General features: G+C 37.8%; 2 protein-coding genes across 2 annotated transcripts; both read left to right on the top strand.

Moving 5' to 3' along the window:
* Window positions 1–480: 480 nt before the first annotated feature.
* On the top strand, window positions 481–3452 carry LOC112462534 (sorting and assembly machinery component 50 homolog). Its single transcript, XM_025028362.1, has 8 exons — window positions 481–661; window positions 910–984; window positions 1140–1223; window positions 1309–1527; window positions 1668–1882; window positions 1966–2338; window positions 2439–2733; window positions 3116–3452. The coding sequence occupies exons 1-8, from the start codon at window positions 641–643 to the stop codon at window positions 3298–3300; spliced, it is 1467 nt and encodes a 488-aa protein (XP_024884130.1). The 5' UTR covers window positions 481–640; the 3' UTR covers window positions 3301–3452.
* A 3901-nt stretch (window positions 3453–7353) lies between these two features.
* Window positions 7354–15153, top strand: LOC112462509. Its single transcript, XM_025028316.1, has 3 exons — window positions 7354–7619; window positions 9142–11075; window positions 11536–15153. Exons 2-3 carry the CDS (start codon window positions 9288–9290, stop codon window positions 11743–11745), a joined length of 1998 nt encoding a protein of 665 aa, XP_024884084.1. The 5' UTR covers window positions 7354–7619; window positions 9142–9287; the 3' UTR covers window positions 11746–15153.
* The last annotated feature ends 8212 nt before the right edge of the window (window positions 15154–23365 follow it).

The raw sequence follows: 23365 nt of genomic DNA, 5'->3' as shown, positions 1-23365 counted from the left end.
AACAATTTCTTTTCCTGATATTTAGGATCAAACGATCACTTCGTATTTTTGTAAGAAAATAAGATTTAAAAAAAACATTTGTTAATGCATAAACATTAAGCAGGGTTGGCATGTTTTAAACAATTTGTTTAAAACTGTCTGTTTAAAACTGATTTAAAACAGTGGACACTGTTTTAAACATTTTTGTTTTAAGTAAGGTAGTTAAAGTTAGTTAAGTAAGTAAAGGTAGTTAAGTAAAAGACATTAAGTAAGTAAATGGGGTTTAAATTAAATATGTCTAGTTTCAATTTTCCTGATGTAATATGTAATTTGATGTGTTAATTTTTCTTCGGTTATGCACTTATTTCAGACAGATCGTGGAGAAAAGCACGCTCGAAGCGCGCAGTTTTGGATCGTTGACAATCCGAACACCCTATATGAGAAAGTGTCACGTGTCGCGTTTTAACGTGGTGATGCGCGCGGTCGCACCGGTGACGGCGCGCGGTCCGTGTTCGGTATACATATATATGTGTTTCCGCATTCGGCATTTTAAATTGTGAGTTCATCGCTCGTTACCCTCGACGTCGTCGCGACCGATTTTGGCATGAGATTTTAACGCGGCAGCCACGAAAAGGCAGGGCAGAAATTCGTCGACGAAATAATGGGCACTGTCCACGCTAAGGCACGTATTTATCATTAGAAGTTACGGCATAACCTAAAACCCCATTGCGATTCTCGGAATGAGCAATCTCTAATAATATCACCGAGATGGATAATTTTAAATTTCACCCCAATTTCCGCAATATTAATCTGCGCCGATCGGCACCGCGGTAAATTTCACGTAACTCGTATGTTCGCAGATTTTTATTGAGGAAACGTTATGTGTACAATTGTGAGATCTAACGGAGGTATCTTTTTTCTTTTTTTTAGGAACCTAGTAATTCTTCAGGCTTGGGTCAATTATCTAAGAACGCCTCCGCAAATTCAAATGCAAACGATGACCTAGTATGTCTACAGTTCATATATGAAAACAATTCAATTTATTCTTATGATATTCTACTTGGATCTCTAATTTTTTCATTTTAAAAACTAAACAGTAAACAAAAATATATTAATGTTATCTGATTTTAATAACTAAAATTCCATTATTTTTCTGACAGCCACCATTTTCCAGTAGCAAATCACAGTTACATAGGGAAGAAGAGAATGTGCAGACGAAGAACATTCTTCTGCAGACAGTGGAGGTACGTTAATAGACGTTACTTAGACGTAGCAGTTACGTATTTCTATTTATGGATTTTGATCGTTGCTCTTTGTCATCTTCTCCAGGCACGAGTCGACAAGATACACGTAGATGGACTTGTACGAACGAAGGACGACATAATCAAATCGCAAGTGACGGACTTGTTTAAAGCTAGAAACTTCGAGGATGTCATTATACGTGCTTACAAAGTGCGGGAGAAGCTGGACGCGTTGGGATGCTTTAGAAATATCGGAATTTACATCGACACCAGTCAAGGACCCGACGCCACTCCCGATGGTGTTGAAGTGGGTCTATATAATTAATTTAATTCGACAAAGAATAAGTAATTTTTCAGATTTAAATGTAACGCAGTTTATCGTTCTTTGTACGTCACACGCGATAGTGCGCTTATCCGTAAAGCTCACTGGAACACGTTTGTCGTTAGGTCACTTTCAGGGTACGTGAAATGAGACGTTTGGTCGGCGGGATCAGCACGATGGTCGGGAACAACGAGGGATCCCTGATCGTTGGCGCGAGAGCGCCGAATCTGTTCGGGCGAGCGGAACGCATCCAGATGGAATACTCTCACGGTAACAAAAGTTCGATCAACTTCAATGTATCCGCCATTAAACCATTTCCGCAGAGCTTATACAACGCAGTGTGAGTCGGGATATCCGTAACCTGTATCTAATTCTTGATGCGCGCGTTATCAGAGTCATAATAACAGGATTAACGATTTGCAGATTAACCGGCACCGTGTTCAGCACGACGCACGATTTCCCGTGGTCCGGTTTCAAGCAGAACGACAAAGGGCTGCTCCTCGACATGGAGCTCAATCAGACAGACACCTCGAAGCACAACGTACAGTATGAAGCTGCATTTAGGAACATTAGCTGCTCGAAACAAGCGGCCTTTCGCGTTCGCGAACAGTGCGGTCCGAATTTGAAATCCGCGCTGAGGTACATCTGGACGATAGACAAAAGGGACTCTCCTATATTCCCCGTTACCGGGAGTCTCATGCGATTAACGACGGAAATGGCTGGCCTGGGCGGCGATATTGGTTTCTTGAAGAACGAGCTTGCCATACAAACTAATTGGTCGCCGCACGAGTACCTTGTAAGTTCTCGTTTCTTGCGAAACGTTCTTTCATTAATTCGACAATTTCTACATACATTGTGAAATACTACATCGACGACTTTTTTTATTTTTCGAATAGACATTCCAGCTGGGCTTTCAGTCCGGGCTGTTGAGTGCAATCAGCAACGACATGAAGATAAGTATAGCCGATCATTTCTTCTTGGGCGGCCCGCTGAATCTACGCGGATTCGACATGAGAGGATGCGGGCCCCGCTACGATGGAAATTTCGTGGGCGGCGAGATGTATTGGGCAGCCGCCCTTCACGTGTACACGCCGCTCCCGTTCAGACCCGGCCGTAACAGTTTCGGGAATTTATTTAGACTGCACGGTTTCATCAACGGTGGCAACCTGTCCAACTTCACTTTTGCATACGGTGAGCGTAGTAATTCGATAGATCATTTCTATCATCAGCGCACAGAATTGATTTCTAGGAATTGATCGCCCAGTTTATTTTCAGACTTGAAGTCTTGATCCTATAATTGTTCTAAATATAACTTAAATGAGATTTAAGAAGTGAAAGAATTTATGGACATTTGTGCGATCAATAATGATTATCTGTTTTTCTAATTTTAGGGTCTATATTAGTCTTAATAATTTGGTTATGGAGCATTACGCTAGCTTCTGAATATAATCCTCGCTTAATTTCATGTTTCATCAGATCTTAAATCAGATTAGATTAGATTAGATTAGATTAGATGTTAAATCAGATCTTCGATCAATTTATGCGATGCTTATGGCACATGCGAAATTTTCAGGTAATCTCTACAATGAAAACATGAAGATCTTCACGGAGAACGTTCGCTGCGCTGTCGGCGGGGGTATCGCGATGAAACTGGGGAACATTGCCCGTATAGAATTGAACCTAGTTACACCATTGTTGTTCATGAGGAGCGACGTGCTCCAACAATTTCAATTCGGTATTGGCGTTCAATACCTCTGAGCATTTTTTATCTTTCGATAGTCTTGTATTATTATAACGGATTTAAATGTAAAAAAAAGAAATAGAGGGATTATGTGTAAATTTATTTCCGTTACTTGTCAGAGACGCAACGGAGTGTATAATATTTTCAATAAAGACACAGAGAAATCAAACGCTATCTTCGCTGGCCTTCGCGAGCGTGGTGGGGACGACACGGTTATCCGAAAGCCGCTTATCCACGTTGCTAATTAATCGGACCACGACGAATGAAAAATTCGGTCTTTCACGTGTACGTTTTACCACTAATTTAATTGATGTTGGGAGCTTTCCAGCAAGCGACACAAGTATCGTTTGATTTTTGTTACTCATTGCCAAAAAAAGAAAGATAGAACGATGCTTGTGTCGACTTGTGTCACTTGCTGGAAACTTTCCAGTGGAAAGCTCCCATAATTATCAGCGTACTCGTGAAAAAAAGGAAATGGGGATTTACACTCTGAACAAAATGTGCTTTAACAATGCGAGCCTATCGTCTTTCTTTCTGGTTCTTACAATAGAAAAGCCGTTAGATGAAAAATGCTGTGTCACGCTGTCATGTACAATGTTATATGCTTAAACCTTTATAGTTTCGCACCGAAAAATTCTAACGGAAGAGTTCTGGTTACTTTCGAATTCGTAGGAAAGGGAAATGTGAAGAAAGGTATTGCACGTATAGTTGAAATTTTATCTCGGCGTGTTTAACACGTGGGACTTCGACTTCGACTATCGTAAAGTCCTGCCGATCTCCGTTCGCGCATTTTCTGACGCAATTATTTCACATGTTCCGTCGATCCGCACAACGTGATTTGCATACATTCGATAAATGCTGTTAACATTGCTCGAAACGATCATTGACAGTACTACGCGCGTGTAAGAGATGGATAACGATAAGAAGGAAAGGTGGAGAGGCGGAGGAGGCTGGAAAGTTACTCACGACCCTGAGTAACCCGGTATGGAGGAAAAAAGAGCGTTGTGACAAACGCAGGAAAAGGACAGAACGATCTACAGTGAAATCGTTTTTGTTTTGACGCGAGATATCTCGGCAGCGAATATCGAATGTGGTGCACTTGCGTTACGCAATACCTGCATTCATAAACTCGGAATTTTATACCCGCGTTGCATTTGCGTACCTGATTGTCGATACACGTGATACAATTCCGAGAAATATTTCGTCACGCGTTGCACATGTGAATCAGACGATTGTTTCTAAAGAGGAAATCTGGATGACACACGCTTGCTAATTTTAGAATATTTCTCAGCGTTAGATCAGTGGATCAATGTCCACCATAAGTTTATTTAATATTTTAGAGATTATCGCGCAGAATTTTAAGCGTAATAATAATGTTTGTGAGTTTCATACAGTTTGCCTTTCTCGAATCGCCGAGTACTTGAAATTTAATTTTTCCAGCTTTGGAAAAAGCACTGAAACTAGAATTAAGACTGCGTTTCAGTATCGAATAGTAATTGGTGATTCGAAAGTGTGGTACAAAAGCATAAAAATGAAATGTGAAACGTATGAAATTTTTAAAACTATTAATCATAATACATATCCCGCTGGATAATCGACAATTTTTTTAATTCAATTTTTATTTATCCTTATTTGTTGTATACACATTAGTCACTATATTTGCTCATGAAATTTTTTCGTGTCTTTTCAGCTTTGAAGGCGTGATTTATACGATATTTTTTCTCTTTTTTTTTTCTTTCTTTTATATGTTTTCTATTGTTCCATTCGAAAACACAGGGTTTAATAACCGAAACGGAGAGAAAGACACGCATCCGAGTTAATGAGGGATGACCATGAGGCCTTTCGATCTCAGGTTTACTTTTATATATACCACGTAGACTGGTTTTCGTAGTATATTCAAAAGATTGTCTTAAACAATTTCGGAACGCTGGGCGACTACTTTTATTGATTTTGAGTTGGAATTTCAGGACCATCAATCACCAAGACTTGGGTGCATGGTCTTACAAGATCTAACAATACCGCCCCTATAAGGGCAACCGTGACCCTCGGGTTGGTTTTAGACATCCAGCGGCGACCGACGCGACGGGCTTCGACAAACAGCTTAGCTTACAGCTTACATAAAGCTAGATAACGCTAGATAACGCGATGTACACTGCATTCCTCAACCGAAATACAGGCATTATCACTGAACGAGCATACAAATCAGACGTGCATAATCGCGGCGGAAATCGACTGTATCGGCAAAATTGTGTTACAAGTATAGATAGCGAATACAAATAACGCTGCGTCGAATTGTCCGCTTGCTGCAATTCTTATTATTATTAGAACAATGTTCGAGTCTTTCCTTTGTTATTATTAAATGCAATGTTAGACTCTTTTGTTATTACTATAGGAATGTATTTTCAGTTCCTTTATTATCAAAACAATGTTCGATTTTTTTCTTGTCCGAACGCTGCACATTTTAGAGAATGTGCAAGTTGTAAATGATCCCTCTCGCTCGCTTTCTCTCTTTTTCCGTTAAAAATCGAAAGTCCTTTTATGTCGAAAGCCAGTAGCCAGGCACATTCCAAGAAATCTTTTTCCTTTTTTTTCTCTCTCATCAGGCAGTTGAGGCAGTCATTCGTTGGAGCTAAAATGGACGAAAAACAAATAACGTACTAGACCCTTCGATTTTAAGAGTACATTTGTGCTGTGAGAATTTAACCGTCGTAAAATATAAGATGTTACAAAACGCGGCGATAGAGATGAGAAGCGAGAGCTAAGTGAAGCGAGAACCGAGAAAACCTGATACGCGTTGCGTTTTCCGAGCGCGGATCGCCTTTCGAATCAAATCTGTATCGAGTAACTAACAGACATCGGAGAAAGGATATAAAGAGCCTTCTGTCTCCCTTCTCGCTCTCGACATTAATCTCGGCGTGTCTAGACTAAGGCCCGATTGTTCCAACCTGTTGGTAAACTAACTAATAGTTAAATCATATATCTGTCTTTGTTTATCCTTTACATTAGACAAAGATAGACATATGATTTAACTATTAGTTAGCTTACCAACAGGTTGGAACAACCGGCACTTAAGCGCAAAAAGCGGGAAATAAAGTCAGTGGGAGCGACGACTCGATCGGGCACGCGCCTGCAATCATATGATCCGCGAACTCGAGATTATTATTCATTTCAATCGAATTCCGCGATCCGGTCCGAGATGAATTCTTCCTGATTCTTCCGAAACGATGACGACATCTTCGCATTATCTACCCGTCATCTAGCCGTTAGCGACTAACCGATATAACGACCGTTAGATAACGATAATCGCGCGCCTTCTCGATGTCTATATAGATTCCTCGAAGCCGAGACCTTTGATCCGGTTGAATAATTAAACAGTTTATATAGGCCGACGCGGCGTCGCCGAACGTCACAATAAATTACAACGTCGGGGCGTCTTCCGTCGTCGAATATTCTGGAATTTTTCCTCCGTTTCCTTTCCGTTTCTTTCGCTTAATTTTCTTTCTCTAATTTTTACTTTCCGAAGGTTCGTCTTTATAGTTTTTTTTTAATTAATAGCACTTTCAACCGCTCCCGATTTGAAAGAAAATTCATCACGCAACATTCTTCATTGTTTTGCAACAATTTAGACGCCGAATCGGTAGAACATTTCTAAAAACCCGCCGTTTCACGCATTTTCGAGAACTCGCCTCCTACCCCGCGGAACAGTCACGTGACCGTTTCGGCAGGCTCGTGCCTAAACGCGAGGCGCCGCGCCGACCGGGGTCGCACTTGCGTATTTATTTTTCGAGGGGGCGTGAGAAATTATTCATCGTATTTTTTTCCCGCAGAAACTGCAGAATGAAGTATCTTTTTCTAAAGTGAGAAAATAAAGGTATTTGGGATATGCAATCAAAACAAAATATCCGGGCAGTACGGGTGGGAAAGGGGGGCGCGGGCGCCCCCTCGGATTGTCCCTCGATACGCGCCTGAGCGGCCTTCGCGTCTGCCTCGCTCGCGTCGCGCCGCGCATGCGCCGTCGACACAGCTGGGGGAACGGTGTACGCGTTCCTCGTTGCCCGTTGCCCCGTCCATTCTCATTCTCATTTTATAGTTGAAGATGGCCGCTTGAAGTATCTCGTCAACATGTGTGCTGTAAAAATGTGCCCGTTTGAGATAAATAACCTCGCCTGCGCGATATCGACTGGAATCAACACGGCAATCGACGCCGATCTGCAATTAAAGGAAATCATCCCCGAATCGTGTTGTCTTCAGTGTTTGACGGGAAACCCGTGGCATTGCATACGACGTTACCCGCTGCGTCGCTACGAGGGCGTCGAGGATCGTAGTATTAGCACACGTAAGTTACGAATGTGTGCGCGATAATGTGTATATGCACGTGTGCATATGTGATTATACATACGCGCGAAGCGCGTCTCGCGCGCGCGGTGCACGCGTCGCGCAATATGTTCGCGCGCGTAGATGAGTCGACGGACTTTTGCGTCATTATGAATAACCGTGCGATCGCTATAGACGGCATGGACGCCCGACGGCCGAAACGTGCACGAGGAATGTAGCGTCATGGAGCACGCGACGTTTCCCGCGTCACGCAGCCGTTTTTCCTCACGGGCCCCCACGGCCGTGTTGTTTATCGATCTCCACATAAAGAGAAATATATGTGTTATCGATAGTAATGTAGATAGTAATGTGATATACTGTGACAGTATGTACATACTAGCGATAACGCATACTTCTGTGTGAAAAGAATGCCTGATAACATGGCCGTGGCCGCTCCGAGCGACGGGCGCGCTTTCGACTAATTGGGGTTTTTCCAGGAAAATTTTGGGATGTTAGTGGCATATGCATATGCGGGATAATTTATTTAATAAATTAAAATTTGAAAACCTCCCGGAAAAAAAGAATTTGAAAAATAAATTGTATTTAGCGGCCGAAAATATGAATTTTTTTTAAGTTGAGCTTTGGGGATTCAAAATTTTTAGAAATCCTTATTTAATAAATTTTTAATCGATAAAGTTATTGATTAATTTAAATTGGAGGTTTAATTATGAAGATATGTAGTGAAACTAGTCGAATTATGAAGAGAAATTAACTTTGCTTTTTTTTTTTTTTTTTGCATTTTTGGGAAATGTAAATTTTAATGAATTTGATGTAAAATTTTCAATTTTAGAGAGAAATTTATTTCGAGCCGAAGAAGAAAACGGAGAGAAATATAATGCATATACAGGATCATTGGTTTAACAAGTTGAAATTAAAAAAACATCCCGGAAAAGAAGAATTTGAAAAAGAAATTGTGTATTTTAATTATAACAGTTCCATAACATTGTTTTCCAACGGTAAAACGAAATCTTCATAAACAAAATTCAATTTTTTTTTTCTAAAATATCTAAAGGGAGTCAACGAAAATTCAATAATAAAGTTTTTTTTATTTTTTGTAATTTAAATTTAATTGTGTTCAATTTAAATTCCGTTTGTCTTATTTGTTTATACTTTAGCGAGCTCGACACAGGTGTTGACGGTAACTGTTTATTTTCAAGTTTAGTCTTGATATCAGTATGTAAATAATGTTAGCGTCAAAATTGTGAGGCTCGCGAGAACATCAGACCGAGCAGATCCTCCTTCCGCAAATCTTTTTTATCACGCGACAGTCTAAAGTTAAAAGTTCATATCGACTTCTTGTTTTTATCACATTGTCATTATTATCATGTACATTTATGTATAATATTTTTAATTTGCAATTTTTCTCAATGTCCAAGATTAAAATTTTTTAAATCTACCGTGTTTCGCATAAAGTCTTATATTATCGTAATTTTTTTATTTGCTGATAAATATATTCTAATCGGCGTATTATATATTTTTTTCAGCACATTTAACAATATCGAGAAGAACAGGCAGAACACCAGTTTGAGTTCAAACACGCCAGGGATTCTTTTGCTCCTTGGATCTGCACGTTTAGACTTCTCTAGCATCACGTGTTCGTCAATCTTTCTCGTCCTGCAGCAAATTCAAAATGTATTCCGCACAACACCCAATAATGTCTTACATTGCGATGAAAAAGAGGCAAACGCTCTGCGTTTTACGTGGAGAAGACAACGCACCATCGTCGAATGATCGGAGAACATCTCTCCTCCAGAATTTTATAAGAGGGCGTTATTTACGGAATTTGATATATCGAGCGAATAATCCGTTGTCAGTTACGGTAGTAAATGATGAAATACTGACTTCTGGTCTTTTGAAAAATTCGCCGATGAAGACCAAGGATCTGTCGTACACAATGGAAGAGGAAAAATTGCCACACGATTCGAAGGAAAAATACCCCACAGATTGTATTTCTATGTTTGGACGTGCGCCCGAAACGGATTACCTACAAGGCTGGCATATCGTCGACGACTCTAATTCAGTTAAGATCAGAAATGATGTAAACCTCAGAAAGAATTCTGATGACACGCACGACGATAATAGTACAACAGAATCTCACCCTATGCTGCAAGTTAACGAAATAGAAAAAACAATGAACAATATGACTGATGCTTCTGGTCCTTTGGATGTCGATCCACGGAAGCGCGAAGTTGACATCCACAAAGACACGGATGTCGAATCTTTCCTCGTGGTTTCTCATTCGGATGTGCCAACCACGCCCGTAGATGTCGTTGAGGAAAATTCAATGTCGCGTTTTTCCAACGTCTGTCGAAATGCTTGGACGTCGACCTGGAACATCGTGACTAATCGACTTTACTGCAAAACAGGATCAGCGAGAATGTCGGTAAAGCGTCCGTTGTATCCCACGAAGCAACACTATCGGAGAAAGGCCAACGCCATCGCGATAGGTCGTGGTCGCGGTAGAGCGAAGTGTCAGCTGAGGCGTTCTGGGGTGAGTCAAACCATACGCCGGAAGGAATGTATCAAGTACGAAGATTATGAGACTATGCAGAACAATCTTGTCGGTGCAGCACCAAGCGATCACCCGTTAGGCAGTAAGTTTGATAGCTTAAACAGCATAGATTCTTCGGATCACGTCATAAAACAGATCGATAGTCCGTCGATATCTAGATCCCCTACAACTACGAGAGGAAAATCGAAGGCGTGCAAGAAGAAGAAGAAGACTAAAGCGAGACACGTGACCAAGGTGCGTTACATAGCTAAGCCTTCGAGGATGAAAGATCTCGAGGACAGGACTGGCGAGATGTCTGATGCACAAGAGGATTCGTCCCGATCGCGGACATCGTCGGAGCACTTCGCTGAAGTTGAGGATGATTGGATCGTTTTCGAGGACGACGATGATGAAAAATTGTCCGAGACACGTGAGAAACGAGGAGCGACAGAATACCCTATCAGAGCACGTTATGTACCTAATTCGATGAGGAAGAGGGATAGTTCCTACGAGGATTCCAACAGCGAAACTCACGATGCCGAGGAAGTTTCGTTTCGGATGCGGTCGTCGTCGGAGAGTTCCGTCGATTCTGAAGACAGTAATCATAGTTCCATAGTTTTCGACGAACAGGAAGCGATGGAATGCCCAAGAATGCATGGTCGTTTAATGAATATTAGCGACAAATACTGCAAAGATTTTAATAGTCTAATGCAAAAGCATTCGTTTCAACGCCGCCGATTACCGTCAGACAGTTCTGAAACTTCTGACGATTCTAATATTTCCGAAACTTCTGATACTACCAATAGTTCCTTTGCCACTGAAGGGAACGACGACGTTGACGGCTATAATGAGGTGAGCTTCCATGACGGAGACTCGATCGTCTTTGCCGATGACGACAGCGAGGCATCAACAGCGCAAACAAAGAAGGTACTTAAAGATCTTCGATATTTACGTCAGCCATTTTGATTTCAGAAGCGAGAAAATTACGATAAGAAAATCTATAAGCATAACATATTATATAACATGTTATAAAATTGATATCAAATGTTATAAATTTAAGAACATTAACAATTGCAACTTTATTTTTGCCGAACTAGATAATTTAACTGATGATATTTATTATGCGTGTATCTTCGCTTCGATATCCTTCCACTTCTGATATATCGTAATTTAAGATGACTAATGTAATAGAATGCTTGATGATCATTTTAACGCAGCTATGCGCTAAGTGAATTTGAGATTGTTGAACATTAATATTGAATGCAGTAGATTAATTTCATTATAATATGATAAATTATATGATATTAAAAACACACGAGATATAATTTTACATATATACCTATAATGTATTAGCCAGAGAATACTGAGATTCGAAATTTTATTTCAGGTGAGTTTCGACCCGACTCCAGTCGTACACGTCATGGTAACATGGAATTATGCGTACCGAGCAGCCCGAAGAGGTCCTTGGGAAGAAATTGCGCGGGACACCGAGAGATTCAGGGGACGTATAAATTCTATTGCGATTGTCCTTGATCCAATTTTAAAAAGTACACACCGCTCGCAAGTTTGGCAGGAACGATTCGCCTTCCCGGCATAATTTTAGCTCGCTTAATGGTTGATATCTTCTTAAATATCGAAAGTGTGAACATTGAAGGATGTAGAAAATTTTCTCTTTGCGTGTGGTTAAAATATATGTCATATTCAATATAGTTTATTGTCGGAATGTTTATTGATCAAAATAGTTGCTACCGGCAACACTTGTAACACTTCTTTCTCTCTTTGAAGAAATTTTCTAATTCTTTTTAGAAAGAAAAAAAAAGATAAATCGATATCCTGATTTAAAACAGGATTTAATAGGAAAAAACTAATATCTTTTGTCATTTTAATGAAAAATCGCGTAATTACTGTTTGACATATTACTGTATTTCATATAAAAAGATGTAATTTCCAAAAAATATTGAGATGTGAGTCTTAATCATTAAAGCATCTTTTATGTAGGATGTCTGGCAATTACCATGCGATCTCTCGTACGTAGATAGAGTAAGTTGAACTGAATAGAAAAGTCATTTACTGTTTTGCGTTCGCGCGATTCGGCGAGATAAATCAGTCCAACATACAACTACGTGCGCAGGAAGGCTTTGGGAATAGCGTGCTTCTAGCAGCAACAAATGCGTAATACTGGACTGTTTTTTATCGCTGAATCGTACGAATGCACGCATAATTCGCAAATTTATTAATTAATTTTTCATTAATTATTGAGGAATTCACAAAATAGTAAAAGGACTTTCATATTCAGTTTAATCCGCTCTATATCTGCTTATGAGAGATGGCACGGTAATTACCATACATCCTGTGTACGTGGAGTCTTGAAAGAGGTATATGTCGTATATCTCTATTATGAAAACACATGAGCACGTTTTGGAATTTTTATGTTGCAACGATATACTATACAGCGTTTCTTTTTAAATTCTTTTTAAATTAAAGAGAAATATGTACAATTATCTCTCAGCTAATACATTTTTCACGTAATCTATTAAGAACTAATCGGAGAGATTTATTTGATATAATTGGTATATTAAAAACCATCCGAAGACAAAATTTCTTATTTTCTTGTACAATTTCTATCAATTGTAACACGACGTTAGAGTGACACAGAAAGTTCATCCATTAAATCTTGTTTTAAATTAGGATGCTGATCTGTCTCATTTTCTTCATTTTTAGAAAGAAGGATTGGGAAATTTCTTTAGAGAGAGAGATAGAGAGAGGAAGAGAGAAGTGTTTTTGATAAAGATTCTAACGACAAGCTATATTGAATATTATGTGTATTTTAGCTGTGTGCTAACAAAAAGTATTTTTTATAAGTTTATAGCCAATTTGTTCATTTATACAAATGTAACAAGTTATATAAGAAAATGAGAAATTTTGTTTTTGGATAATTTTAAACGTTTAAATATTAATGAAACGTACAATCAACATCAATCTATCGTGACATAATGGCAACAAAAGTATGTTCACTTAAAATAGGAACACTTATCATGGAATATCAATTATTAAATGTATCTTCGCGATTAAAGTTCTTGATAGATTGCGTGAAAAATATATTAGCTAAAAGATGATTGTACGTATTTCTTGTCGATTTATCGTTAGCTTTTTTCCAGGTGTATCAGACCCTACGTATTTCTTGTCGTCTTGTTATCTCAAACGTATTTCACATAAAAATTCTATGACGCGCTCATATTTTTTTATAACAGCGAGATATGCGACATGTTTTTCTTTCAAGGTTTCGTTTATATGTAAAAGATATTGTAACGTTTCATGTTCACGCGTATTTCAATTATTTTTAGAACTGTCGTGTCCTTTATAATTTTGTTTCTTTCGTAATAATAATATCGACGTGCATGCACAACAATACAGAATTGATAATATACAATTCATATCAGCACAATATATGAAAAGCATACGAAAAAAGAATCAATGAAAAACATAACGAAACAAAAGACAAATGTGTAATGGAGCATGCAAAAAGAATTTTATGTATCGTTTAATATTTTTCTTTGTCAAGAATTATCTGATCGTATTCTATGTAGGTACGTTCTGTTCCTTTTTTTTTTTTTTTCATTCGACGATACTTGGACCAGAATAACTGTCTTATTGGTTTTCTTTTTTTTTTTTTGTACGGATGCATAACGCGTGACGATCGCTACTGTTTGATTAGAATAATTAAGCGAAAATGAAAGTGCTGCGCAAACGAGCTCTTGGGAACCTACCAAAATTCTATTAATAGTAATTATTCTCTGTAAATAATAGTACATTACCTAGATTACTTCGTATTAGCTTTGTATTAGATAATCGTCGATGTATATAACTATGTATATATATATATAACGTCACACATGGAGGAGTTATGTATGTACATATATAGTTTGTATAAACCATGGTGTTCGTACGCGAAATCGAGAAACAAATTTTAGGTCGATACTGTCACATGTATGTCACGGTGTTTTTTATTTCTTATCGCAAACTTACTTTAATATTTGAGAGGTTAATAAAAACAAATAAAAAAAAAGAAGAAACTATTATATCATGAGCAGAAAGTTTTCATGACTTCTACTAATATTTTTCTCCTTTTGCCGTGAGTTTTACTACCTCGCAAAAATGTAAAAATTCGTCGAAAGAGTTGTCACTTAAAGCATTAAGTTGTAGAATACAATTATAATTTAATTATATATAACGATTATAATTTAATTATATATAATAATTATAATTATAAATGTGTATAGCGATAGCGTGTCAAGTACGTCGCTGAATGGGAATGGCAGCTGGAATGTAATTTTTAACATTTGTGTAATCTAAGAATGATTGCATACGTGAGGTAGAAATTATTTCGAATTATATAAGAGAGAGGCAAAAGGATGGAGAGAGAGTGAGAGTCGATTTGTTTGTTTTATTTATTTTTCTGAATACATGTTCACAGGCAAAAGATGCCGATCCCGAAGTATCGCCGTGTACATTTGCTTTAAACACTCGCATTATTTCCAAATTTGTTCGTTTTTCTTTTTCACATTAATATAATTGCTTTTAATTTAGTTAATAAATGATGAATATTCGTGAATCTAATCTTTGAACAAATGGACTCCACCGATAGAAATTTAATATACGAAAGCGATGAAAATCTACTTAAAAATTCATGCCACGGAGTTTATGGCTCGTATTAATTTTTAAAATCGTAGTCTTTAATGTCGCGAGATTATTCAACTTAATTATTGTCTTTGAATTCAAATAGTATTTAATTCACGATTGCTTAGCCAAATACATTCTCCGAAATAATTTTGTCGATTTTTTCGGAATCATTTGCGTTGTGCGCTGAATAATAAATTGAATTTTTTATTTAAGTTCGTTGTCGAGACAGTTAACAAAATGTGTTGAAAGTCCACTCTTTCAAGGTTTCTTTGTCGATGCGCAATTATTTCATAATTAAAATGTGATTTCGTATTGTTTCCCAATAGTTAATTTAATATTAAATTAATTATTTATATGAGCATTAATATTTATATCCCGTCTTTTGCAACGACGGTTTCTTTCTCATAAATGTTTCATAGTTGTCTCTTCGCGCGCGCGCATCAGCAGGCCACTTTGCACCGTCTCGCATGCATAATTTTCAGACTCATCGATTTCATTTTTCCCCGCTGATTATCTACGTAGTTAGCCGCACGTTCGCCGTACAATAATTACTTGCACTGAGAAACTTCTCATGATAACGTAACAATGGGAGAATGATATAGGACTGGAACTGTGTCAAGGGCAAGTTACGCGACTTGTTGCTTTACTGATTCTATATGACATTCTACACTAAAATTAAGAGTACTGATTAGAGCGTTCACTTTCGAATTGGCCTGACATACGAGTTTAAGATTTTTAATGCGAGCTCCTTTTTCGATGAGATTTGTTGTAAGAAAGAGAAACCATCCAGAGAATACGATGCAGCGATATCGTCTAAATTTAAAAATTTTGAAGACGTTATAGCATTCTTGCAGAAAATGTAATTATCCGTATTATATTTTTAAAACGTCTTATGTTTATCATAAGATATATCGATTATCATATAATTTCAATCGATAAAACAGTTCAGGTAATAATATGTAAATATGTAAACAGAGAAAGAGGAGCTAAGAATTGCTCGATATAATTTAATATATACATAATTATAGTAACGATGATTATTAAAGTCTCTGTCAAAAATTGTATGTAATTAATGCTAATAGACAAAAGATCTGTATATGTATGTATATATATGTATCACTAATAATGTATGATTGTATGATATATGTAATTTTTATATGTAATTTGTAAAAATGTAATAAAATGTGCATTGATAATACAAAACACTTGTCTTATAAAAAGTATCGGGAGAACATAATAAGCGAAGAGGTAAAATTCCAAGAATTTTCATAATTTATAAGAATTCGGGATTTTGAATCGAGAAAATCGAAAGTCTTAAAATTCGACAAAGTATCAGAAGAATATGTGATTATATATATCGAGGAGGTTGCACTATCTAAAATTTCAAGAATTTTCAAAGAATTTCTAATAGAGAAATGCAATTCTAAACTCCTGATAATTTTAAGGCGTGTGTTTGGGAATTTAAACTCTATAAAAATCTAAATTCTTAAAAATCAGAAGAGAAAGTCAGAATACTAGGAGTAAGATGGAGTAAAAAATAACTTTAACTTTACATCTCTTTTTTAGATATGGAATATCTTTCTTTTATTTGTGAGCGGGATTATGTTTATGTAATCACATAACATAAGATTATAATTAATGACAAGGTATTATTAAATACTAAAAGAAGTTGACGAAGGGTCAAGTTGCAGCGGACGAGCAGAAAGCGAACAGGAAGAGGATGGGCATGTCTTTAATTGACTGGGCTGGATAGATGACAGATCCCCATCGCGAGCTGTTGCAACGAGCGCGTTATGCGCCGTTGCATTGACCTAGCACGTTTACACGTTGTGAAAAAACGGCGAGGCGCATCGTAAAATCCCGGCAATCTTCATTATGGAAATTTCCGTCGCGGCTTGGCCAATTTCCATAATGTAATCCGTCTGATATTTGTGTACGAGTCTCTCGGGAGCCGAACTGATAGTCTCCGCCTCTTGTAAATCTCCTAATTTCGATTAGTTTATATAGCGTCATCAAGTTTTTTTCTGCTCTTTATTTCATAGATTTCATCGGTTTGGCTTCTAAGAAGCTCGTATAATATCGCGAATCGATTGTCGAACGTTTAATCTCATTTTTTATAATGTTTCGCGTGCATTAGTGGTTTTCTGAAAGAAAAATTTAAAATAAAAATGAGAATCTTGATAAAACTCTCACTTGATTGACACTTGTGCGCGCGATAAAAATGTCGATTATTGTTATCGTCATCTTCGGCAATTCTCGCAGTCCTGATTATACCTGAGAACCAATTAAGATAATATTTCGTGTCGTTGTGTTTGCGGTTTGAGGCAATCAGTGGTCGAGCCATTTCATGAACGAAAACGAAAACGCAAGGCAATCATTTGGAAAAGAAAAAGTATCTGAAGTATACTTTTACTTAAACTAGTTAAAATGTTATAATATATTTCGCTCATTGTAAGGCTCATTAATTATCAAGAAAGACAGAAACAAAGAGACGTAATTGTTTTATTTGACGTGAAGTAAATTCGGTTTTAACGTTCAACTCATTTATTCCTCAGTTAATCGCGCTTTGCCACGCTCAACGATGCGTCATCGATTCCTTAATTTAAATTATTTATTAATTATTAATGTATAACGTAATTCGAATTTATTTACGATAAAAATTGTGTTTTAGTCAGTTTATCGAGTATTCGATGTAAAGGCAACATCTTCACTTGCACTTTCACGTGGAAAGTTTCAAAAGTTCACTGCCGCTTTCTCGCCTATCGTCCACAAACAACCGTTTACCGTGTTACAGTTGACTTTAGTTTCTCCTCGGCACAACAAGTAATAACGAACTGATATCGTTCTATTCTAGACGACATAAACGCTTGTAATATTGGGTCATCCCATAAATAAAGCATTTATAAAAGAGAGCTTGATTTATTCTTTAGCTCAAAACCGACTTTAATCTCGCCAGAGAATTGAAAATTTAAGATTAAAAGATGAGTATAAGTTGTAAATAAAGGAAAATTATATTTTTTGATTAAAATTAAAATGGCAAATTTTTTGTTTTATTTTAAAGATAAAAGAGAGACAAAAAATCGCCTTACTTATGGAATGATCCAATAATACGTGACAAATCGGAGAAATTCAGATGTAAGACAATTCAGAGAATGTTTTCCGTTAGTTCCTGTCGTTTTACAATTGACAATCTATCTCGGTAAATATAGCACAGTTAATCTGCCTAATTACATTGTTACATTGTTACGTAACACAGCCGAATGCGTCGATGGAAGCGTTTATCTGATAAATAAAGACCTAAATTCTACCATCCGGTGTGTCAAGGCTTAGTTCCAGATTCGTCATACATGGAGAACGCGTTCGAGAGATCGTTGTCTCTCTTTTTTTTTTCCTTATTGCACGAGACTTCTCTCCACGGATTATTCCATACGATCTGCTTTCACCTTTTCACGCTGGAGCCAACTCGGCTACACGCGAGAGTGGATGAGATATATATAAATACATATATATTACATTATATATAGTATACATAAATATTTTTAATTATTATTATTATTTATCGAGTTTTATATACATGTAAAACGTAATGTGTACGTAAAAAAAAATACGTAAAAAATAACGTGATAAATAACATTTTAACTTCCCCGCAGTAATAATTTCCGTCGCCACGATACCATACTTTAACAATATTATTGAAAAGATATTCGTTTGTTCGGACATTGTCATATTTCTTCGTTGTCAACAGCGCGTTTCAATTGATTTACATTAATATTTTAGCTACAAAGTGATTCAAAGATTCGACGAAGTGTCGTCAGCAAGAATAACTAGAATTTCACGTACAGCAGTTTCTTATAAATAAAAATTCAATTATTGCGAATCTCTGTATTCCATTTTTTACTACATTTCCTACATTGTATTCAGGCGTTGGTATTGACATCTTACAATTCATTCATTCTTAAAACTTACGTACACAAATCTCACAAATGTACACAAGTCTTCCTATTGCTCTATATTTTATGACACACGTTTATGATAACGCTTAGTTCTTACATAGGCAGCCTTACATAAGTCGGATTCCCAATTAGTTGCACCCAGCAACAACATTCGACTTTCCTACGTCAAGTGCGTTTCCCTGCAATTTATTTCTACAATTATCTCAAATACGGCACAAGATAAACGCGGCGGTACCGGTGCGCGGAGTGGTAGAAATCATACGTGATGTAATTGAGGAAGTTATGCTGTTCGAAGTGTAATCGTAATGTGAAAAATACATTTTAAAGCCGCAATTATTTTTCCTCTTCTACAGATCTTAGAATAGTACTATAGAGAGAGAATCACCAGATAGATATTTTCTTATTATTAACTATGTATCTACTCTTTTCTCCTCGTCGCTCGTAAGTATTCCTCGTTATTCTGACGAAGGCGACAAGCAGCAAAGTAAATATAGCGTGCAACGCCGAGTCTCGCGTGCGAAAATCAACGCGGAAACTTTCTCCAATTTGGGCAGATCCCAAATTACCATTAGGCGTTGGTCGTGCCATGCACCTCGGAGCCGTGCCCAGTCCGGCCGTTGTCCCGGCAATCTCGGCACACAATATATCGCCCCAATTGAGTTCCGCCGGCTTCGCAGCAATTACATCACTCGCGCATCCGGCACGAATTCACGTTTGCCAGAGGTTTGCCTTCCCGAGGTTTGCGACAAATTATTTTCCCTCTCTTTCTCCTTGTCTCGTATAATTAATATTATTATTGTATTCAGTAATTAAACTGTTCGATATAAGAATTAATATAGGAATTATAAGTGATTATAAGAGTTGTTAAATATTTCCATTGAATTTTTGCCTGGATAGAGTCGATTCTTCGACAATTTGACTCCAGAACCGGTTCAATATTTCAAGTTTAAATTATATCCATATTTACCAGTGCAGATTGACTTTAATCTCGGTTTAATTTACTTTTTATCTTTTTCTAATTCTTAGAATTAGAAAGAGATGAAAAGTGAGTTAAACCGAGATTAAAATTACTGTTATTTATATTAACTGTTAGAAGAACAAATTAATCTTTATATCGCAGATATCGTCGCGTGTATTAGAAATTACAACAAAACTTCCAAATTTACAATTATTGGAATACGATTCCTCCCCACTTGCGACATGATTAAACACATGTCATGTATGTACATACATATATGTATAAGTAAGTATGAGAAATTTCTTTGAATCTTTCTTCCGACTTCTTGTTGAATTGTCAAACAAATATTAGCGATTAGTAAACTGTCAGGTGTTTCTCAGTTCGGAGCAGTTGCTCGCCGGTTGCCCTAGCCGTTTCTTTCGCGACGAACGATCTCTTCTCAGCAACCAAGCCAAGTCAAAGCGGAAGCGAAGGCGGTAGAGTCCCGCGCGAACATCGAGATCAAAGCGAGGACAGAAGCATCGACGAAGGCCGATGTCAAGACTGAGACTAGGCTACCGCTGTCGATGCCAATTACCAAGCTCATCGTCTATAATTGAATATAATTGGATCAGGAAGGGTCCAAAATCGTCGGTTCGACCAAGTGCGAGGTCGAGATCGACCGCGAAGTCAAGGGTGTGGCGTCATCCACGACGGCATCGCCAGTCATTGGAAAAGACATCTTCTCAGCCTTCGCTTCGTTTGAGGCCGACAGTCGGGTGATAAAGGTTTCTCGGTGAACGATGCAACTCACTGCCTTCCCTCCAGTCGCATCTTGCACACGTAGAAGAGAATTTTCTGTTGGAGGATATTAATAGACTGATGAGCCAAATTTGCATAAAGCAATTAAGTAAGAGTAGTGGAAAATTAAGTAAGAGTAAATATATTATGTAAATTATTGTAGCTGCAAAATTTAATTTAACTCCGATCTTGCATCTTGACGATCTTCCTTCACGCACCGACCCTTTGATATCGATTTAAATAGGACTTTCGTTATAGAGAACACAGTTGTATTATTTTTCTAGATTCCGCCAATTAATATTTATGCAATATTGCGTATGTCGTAAAATCTTCTATGCCGGATATATTCCGTGCAGCGCGGTGTGCATATTAAGTCGGCGTTCGAATAAAAGAATCATCCGGAGATTCAATCTCACACGTGCGACGAGGATATATTGTGCAACACGCGCGCGATATTGAGCAACATGCGTTTCCGCGCTTAATCGGCGTTACTTACAAAACATACGAATTATATTATACAAACGGGTCGCCGCCTTTTGAGCAACTCCTTCACGCTGAAATGAATCACCTGCTCGCGGCTTTCCTAACGTTCACCGTTTACTAATGGCTATGTTAATTTCTTCCCGAGAAGCCCGTATTAATGGCGCTACGAGATTCCTGTGTATTCGACGGGCTGGTTGCTCAATTGCTTTTCAAAGGAAAAAAAATTTCGCGCGAGTTACACAAAATCACCTCCGAGAAGCCGAGACGAGCGTAGCGTTAAATCGTAATTCTGCAGCGCCGGAATAGAATAGAGAATGATTATCGTGATTAATTGCGGGATGCTAATACGCGGACTATTTTTATCGTAGAGCATTGCCATAAAAAGCTTGCAGCTACAATACCAGTTTCTCAAGCTAGTTCTACATTGTATAATCCGTTTCGTAAATTATTCATCGCCATAAATCCCGAACTAAATCGATTTTAAGTGGGCGGCGGAATTTAAATCCCGATTAAATTTATGAATATTCGGATAGAGGATCTTGTTTAACGAGTAAAATTCCCCTAAGGTCGCCTCTTTCTCTCTTTCTTCGAAATGCTGAGGTTTCCACAGTACGGTCCGTAAAACCTGTATTCATCTTCAGCTACTACACGCCTTTCTTCTTCGTCAACGCGCGGGTGGTATCCAAATTCATTACCTATACAGACAACGGTATTTTATTATAATTCTGTCATGTTAACGTTTCAATGCGTATTACTTGTCATCCCCGTGTAATTGGTGAAAACGAGCGATGTAGATTTTTCACACTATTATCTTAACGTAACAACGTAACTCCTCTCGCATGCCGCACGCAAGTGCGCACGGAACCGCAACGCATACGCACGCATCTTGATACACAGGGTGTTAATTACAATTTATCTAACTGAAATTGAGCCTTTGACCAACACTGTTAAATTCAGTGTCAAATTATACTCAATTTGAGTCCATTTTTAACCATTTCTATAAGTCATCCTGCTTCTACCCTAAAATACGTCATTAATTTAATTAGAATAACGTTAATTTAACAACACCAATGGAGTTAAAATAATAAATTTTGACATACGTAAAAATAATAAAATATTTTTTAACTTAAGATATCAATTTCAATTTCATCCTTTAATATTCAACATTGTAGCAGAATAATATATAACTGTAGACGCATAATTATTAATTTTATACGCGCGTTCGTATAGAATGTCTCGAGAGTCAAGGTATCTTTTTTTTCTCGCCACATCACTCACTGCCGTGATCCACTATCGCTGATCTGAAATTAATACTAACTTAGATAGAACGGTTGAGATTTTTACAAACGCCACACCGGCTCGTTTTAATCGCGCTAATGAGCGCTCGCGAGATTTACTAATGAACGGATGAAAGTTAACGACAATCCACGTCTCCGAAGACATGTATACAGCAATTTCGCGATTACAGTATACAAGATAATAAACGGTTGTCCGTCAATTAATCTCACTGCATGTCTTATTAACGATTATCACGCCGATCTATAAATTAACCGCGGATACCTGATCCATTAAACTCACGAGTGCGCTGTCAATATATATTGCCTTAGATTATTTTAGTTTTCTCTTGAAAACTCTCGACAAACAAAAGTATTTTAGAATAGTTTCTCGTACTTTACGGTTGGCTTGTGATAAATTAACTCGGCATTATAAAAGAAAAATAAAAATAAAACTCTTGTCTAAAAACAAAAATATTGTCTAAAATAAAATTCTTGTCTAAAAATGAAACTCTTTCTGTGTATATGTATTATCTTAAGAATATCTCAAAACCAACTCAAACAAAAATGCTTTCAGTAATAGATTCTCTGGCCACTTTGACGCCAACTTTTCCTCAATGGAAATATCCAGGTTAGTCATCATCTATTGCGGTTCTCTAATTTCCTACGTCCTTGAAACATTAAGCGTCAAATTAAACCCCTATTAAACTTCATCGAAAATTAATTAAAGAATGTAGTTTCATATAGTCATTTAGCTCTTCGGTGAAGTTCAATTTGATTGCTTGTAAGTCGAGGAACATCCTCGTTGTGTGTAGCAATCGGAAATTTTTATTTTTCCACGTCGAACGAATCTCGTACCGGGATGGGGGCACGACCAAAGTCTGCAGCGGCCACGTCGGTCCCCCATGCGCGTACGCGTCCCTACCAACCTGCCGCGTGGACCCCGGCGGTGTCCCCGACGTCACTTGGAGCCCCGGTCGCGAACGATGCCTCGGTGACTGGTGGTTCAAGAGGTGAGAGACCACACGTCTGATCCTGGAGGGGATAACAGGGACCCCGCCCGATGGTCGGCTATAAAATGCCGCCACG

The sequence above is a fragment of the Temnothorax curvispinosus genome, unplaced genomic scaffold (genome assembly GCF_003070985.1).
Source record: "Temnothorax curvispinosus isolate PA1 unplaced genomic scaffold, ASM307098v1 QBEX01012496.1, whole genome shotgun sequence".
Taxonomy (NCBI): Eukaryota; Metazoa; Arthropoda; class Insecta; order Hymenoptera; family Formicidae; genus Temnothorax; species Temnothorax curvispinosus.
Note: the sequence above shows the minus strand (reverse complement) of the source record. Positions and strands in the feature narration are given on the sequence as shown.

Excerpts from the sequence above, each read along its gene's own strand:
- LOC112462509 (XM_025028316.1), top strand. The coding sequence starts at position 9,288 with ATGTATTCCGCACAACACCCAATAATGTCTTACATTGCGATGAAAAAG. Across the intron at positions 11,076-11,535 it reads CAACAGCGCAAACAAAGAAG|GTGAGTTTCGACCCGACTCC; the intron begins GTACTTAAAGAT and ends ATTTTATTTCAG.
- LOC112462534 (XM_025028362.1), top strand. The coding sequence starts at position 641 with ATGGGCACTGTCCACGCTAAG. Across the intron at positions 1,883-1,965 it reads CAGAGCTTATACAACGCAGT|ATTAACCGGCACCGTGTTCA; the intron begins GTGAGTCGGGAT and ends AACGATTTGCAG. Across the intron at positions 2,339-2,438 it reads GGTCGCCGCACGAGTACCTT|ACATTCCAGCTGGGCTTTCA; the intron begins GTAAGTTCTCGT and ends TTTTTCGAATAG.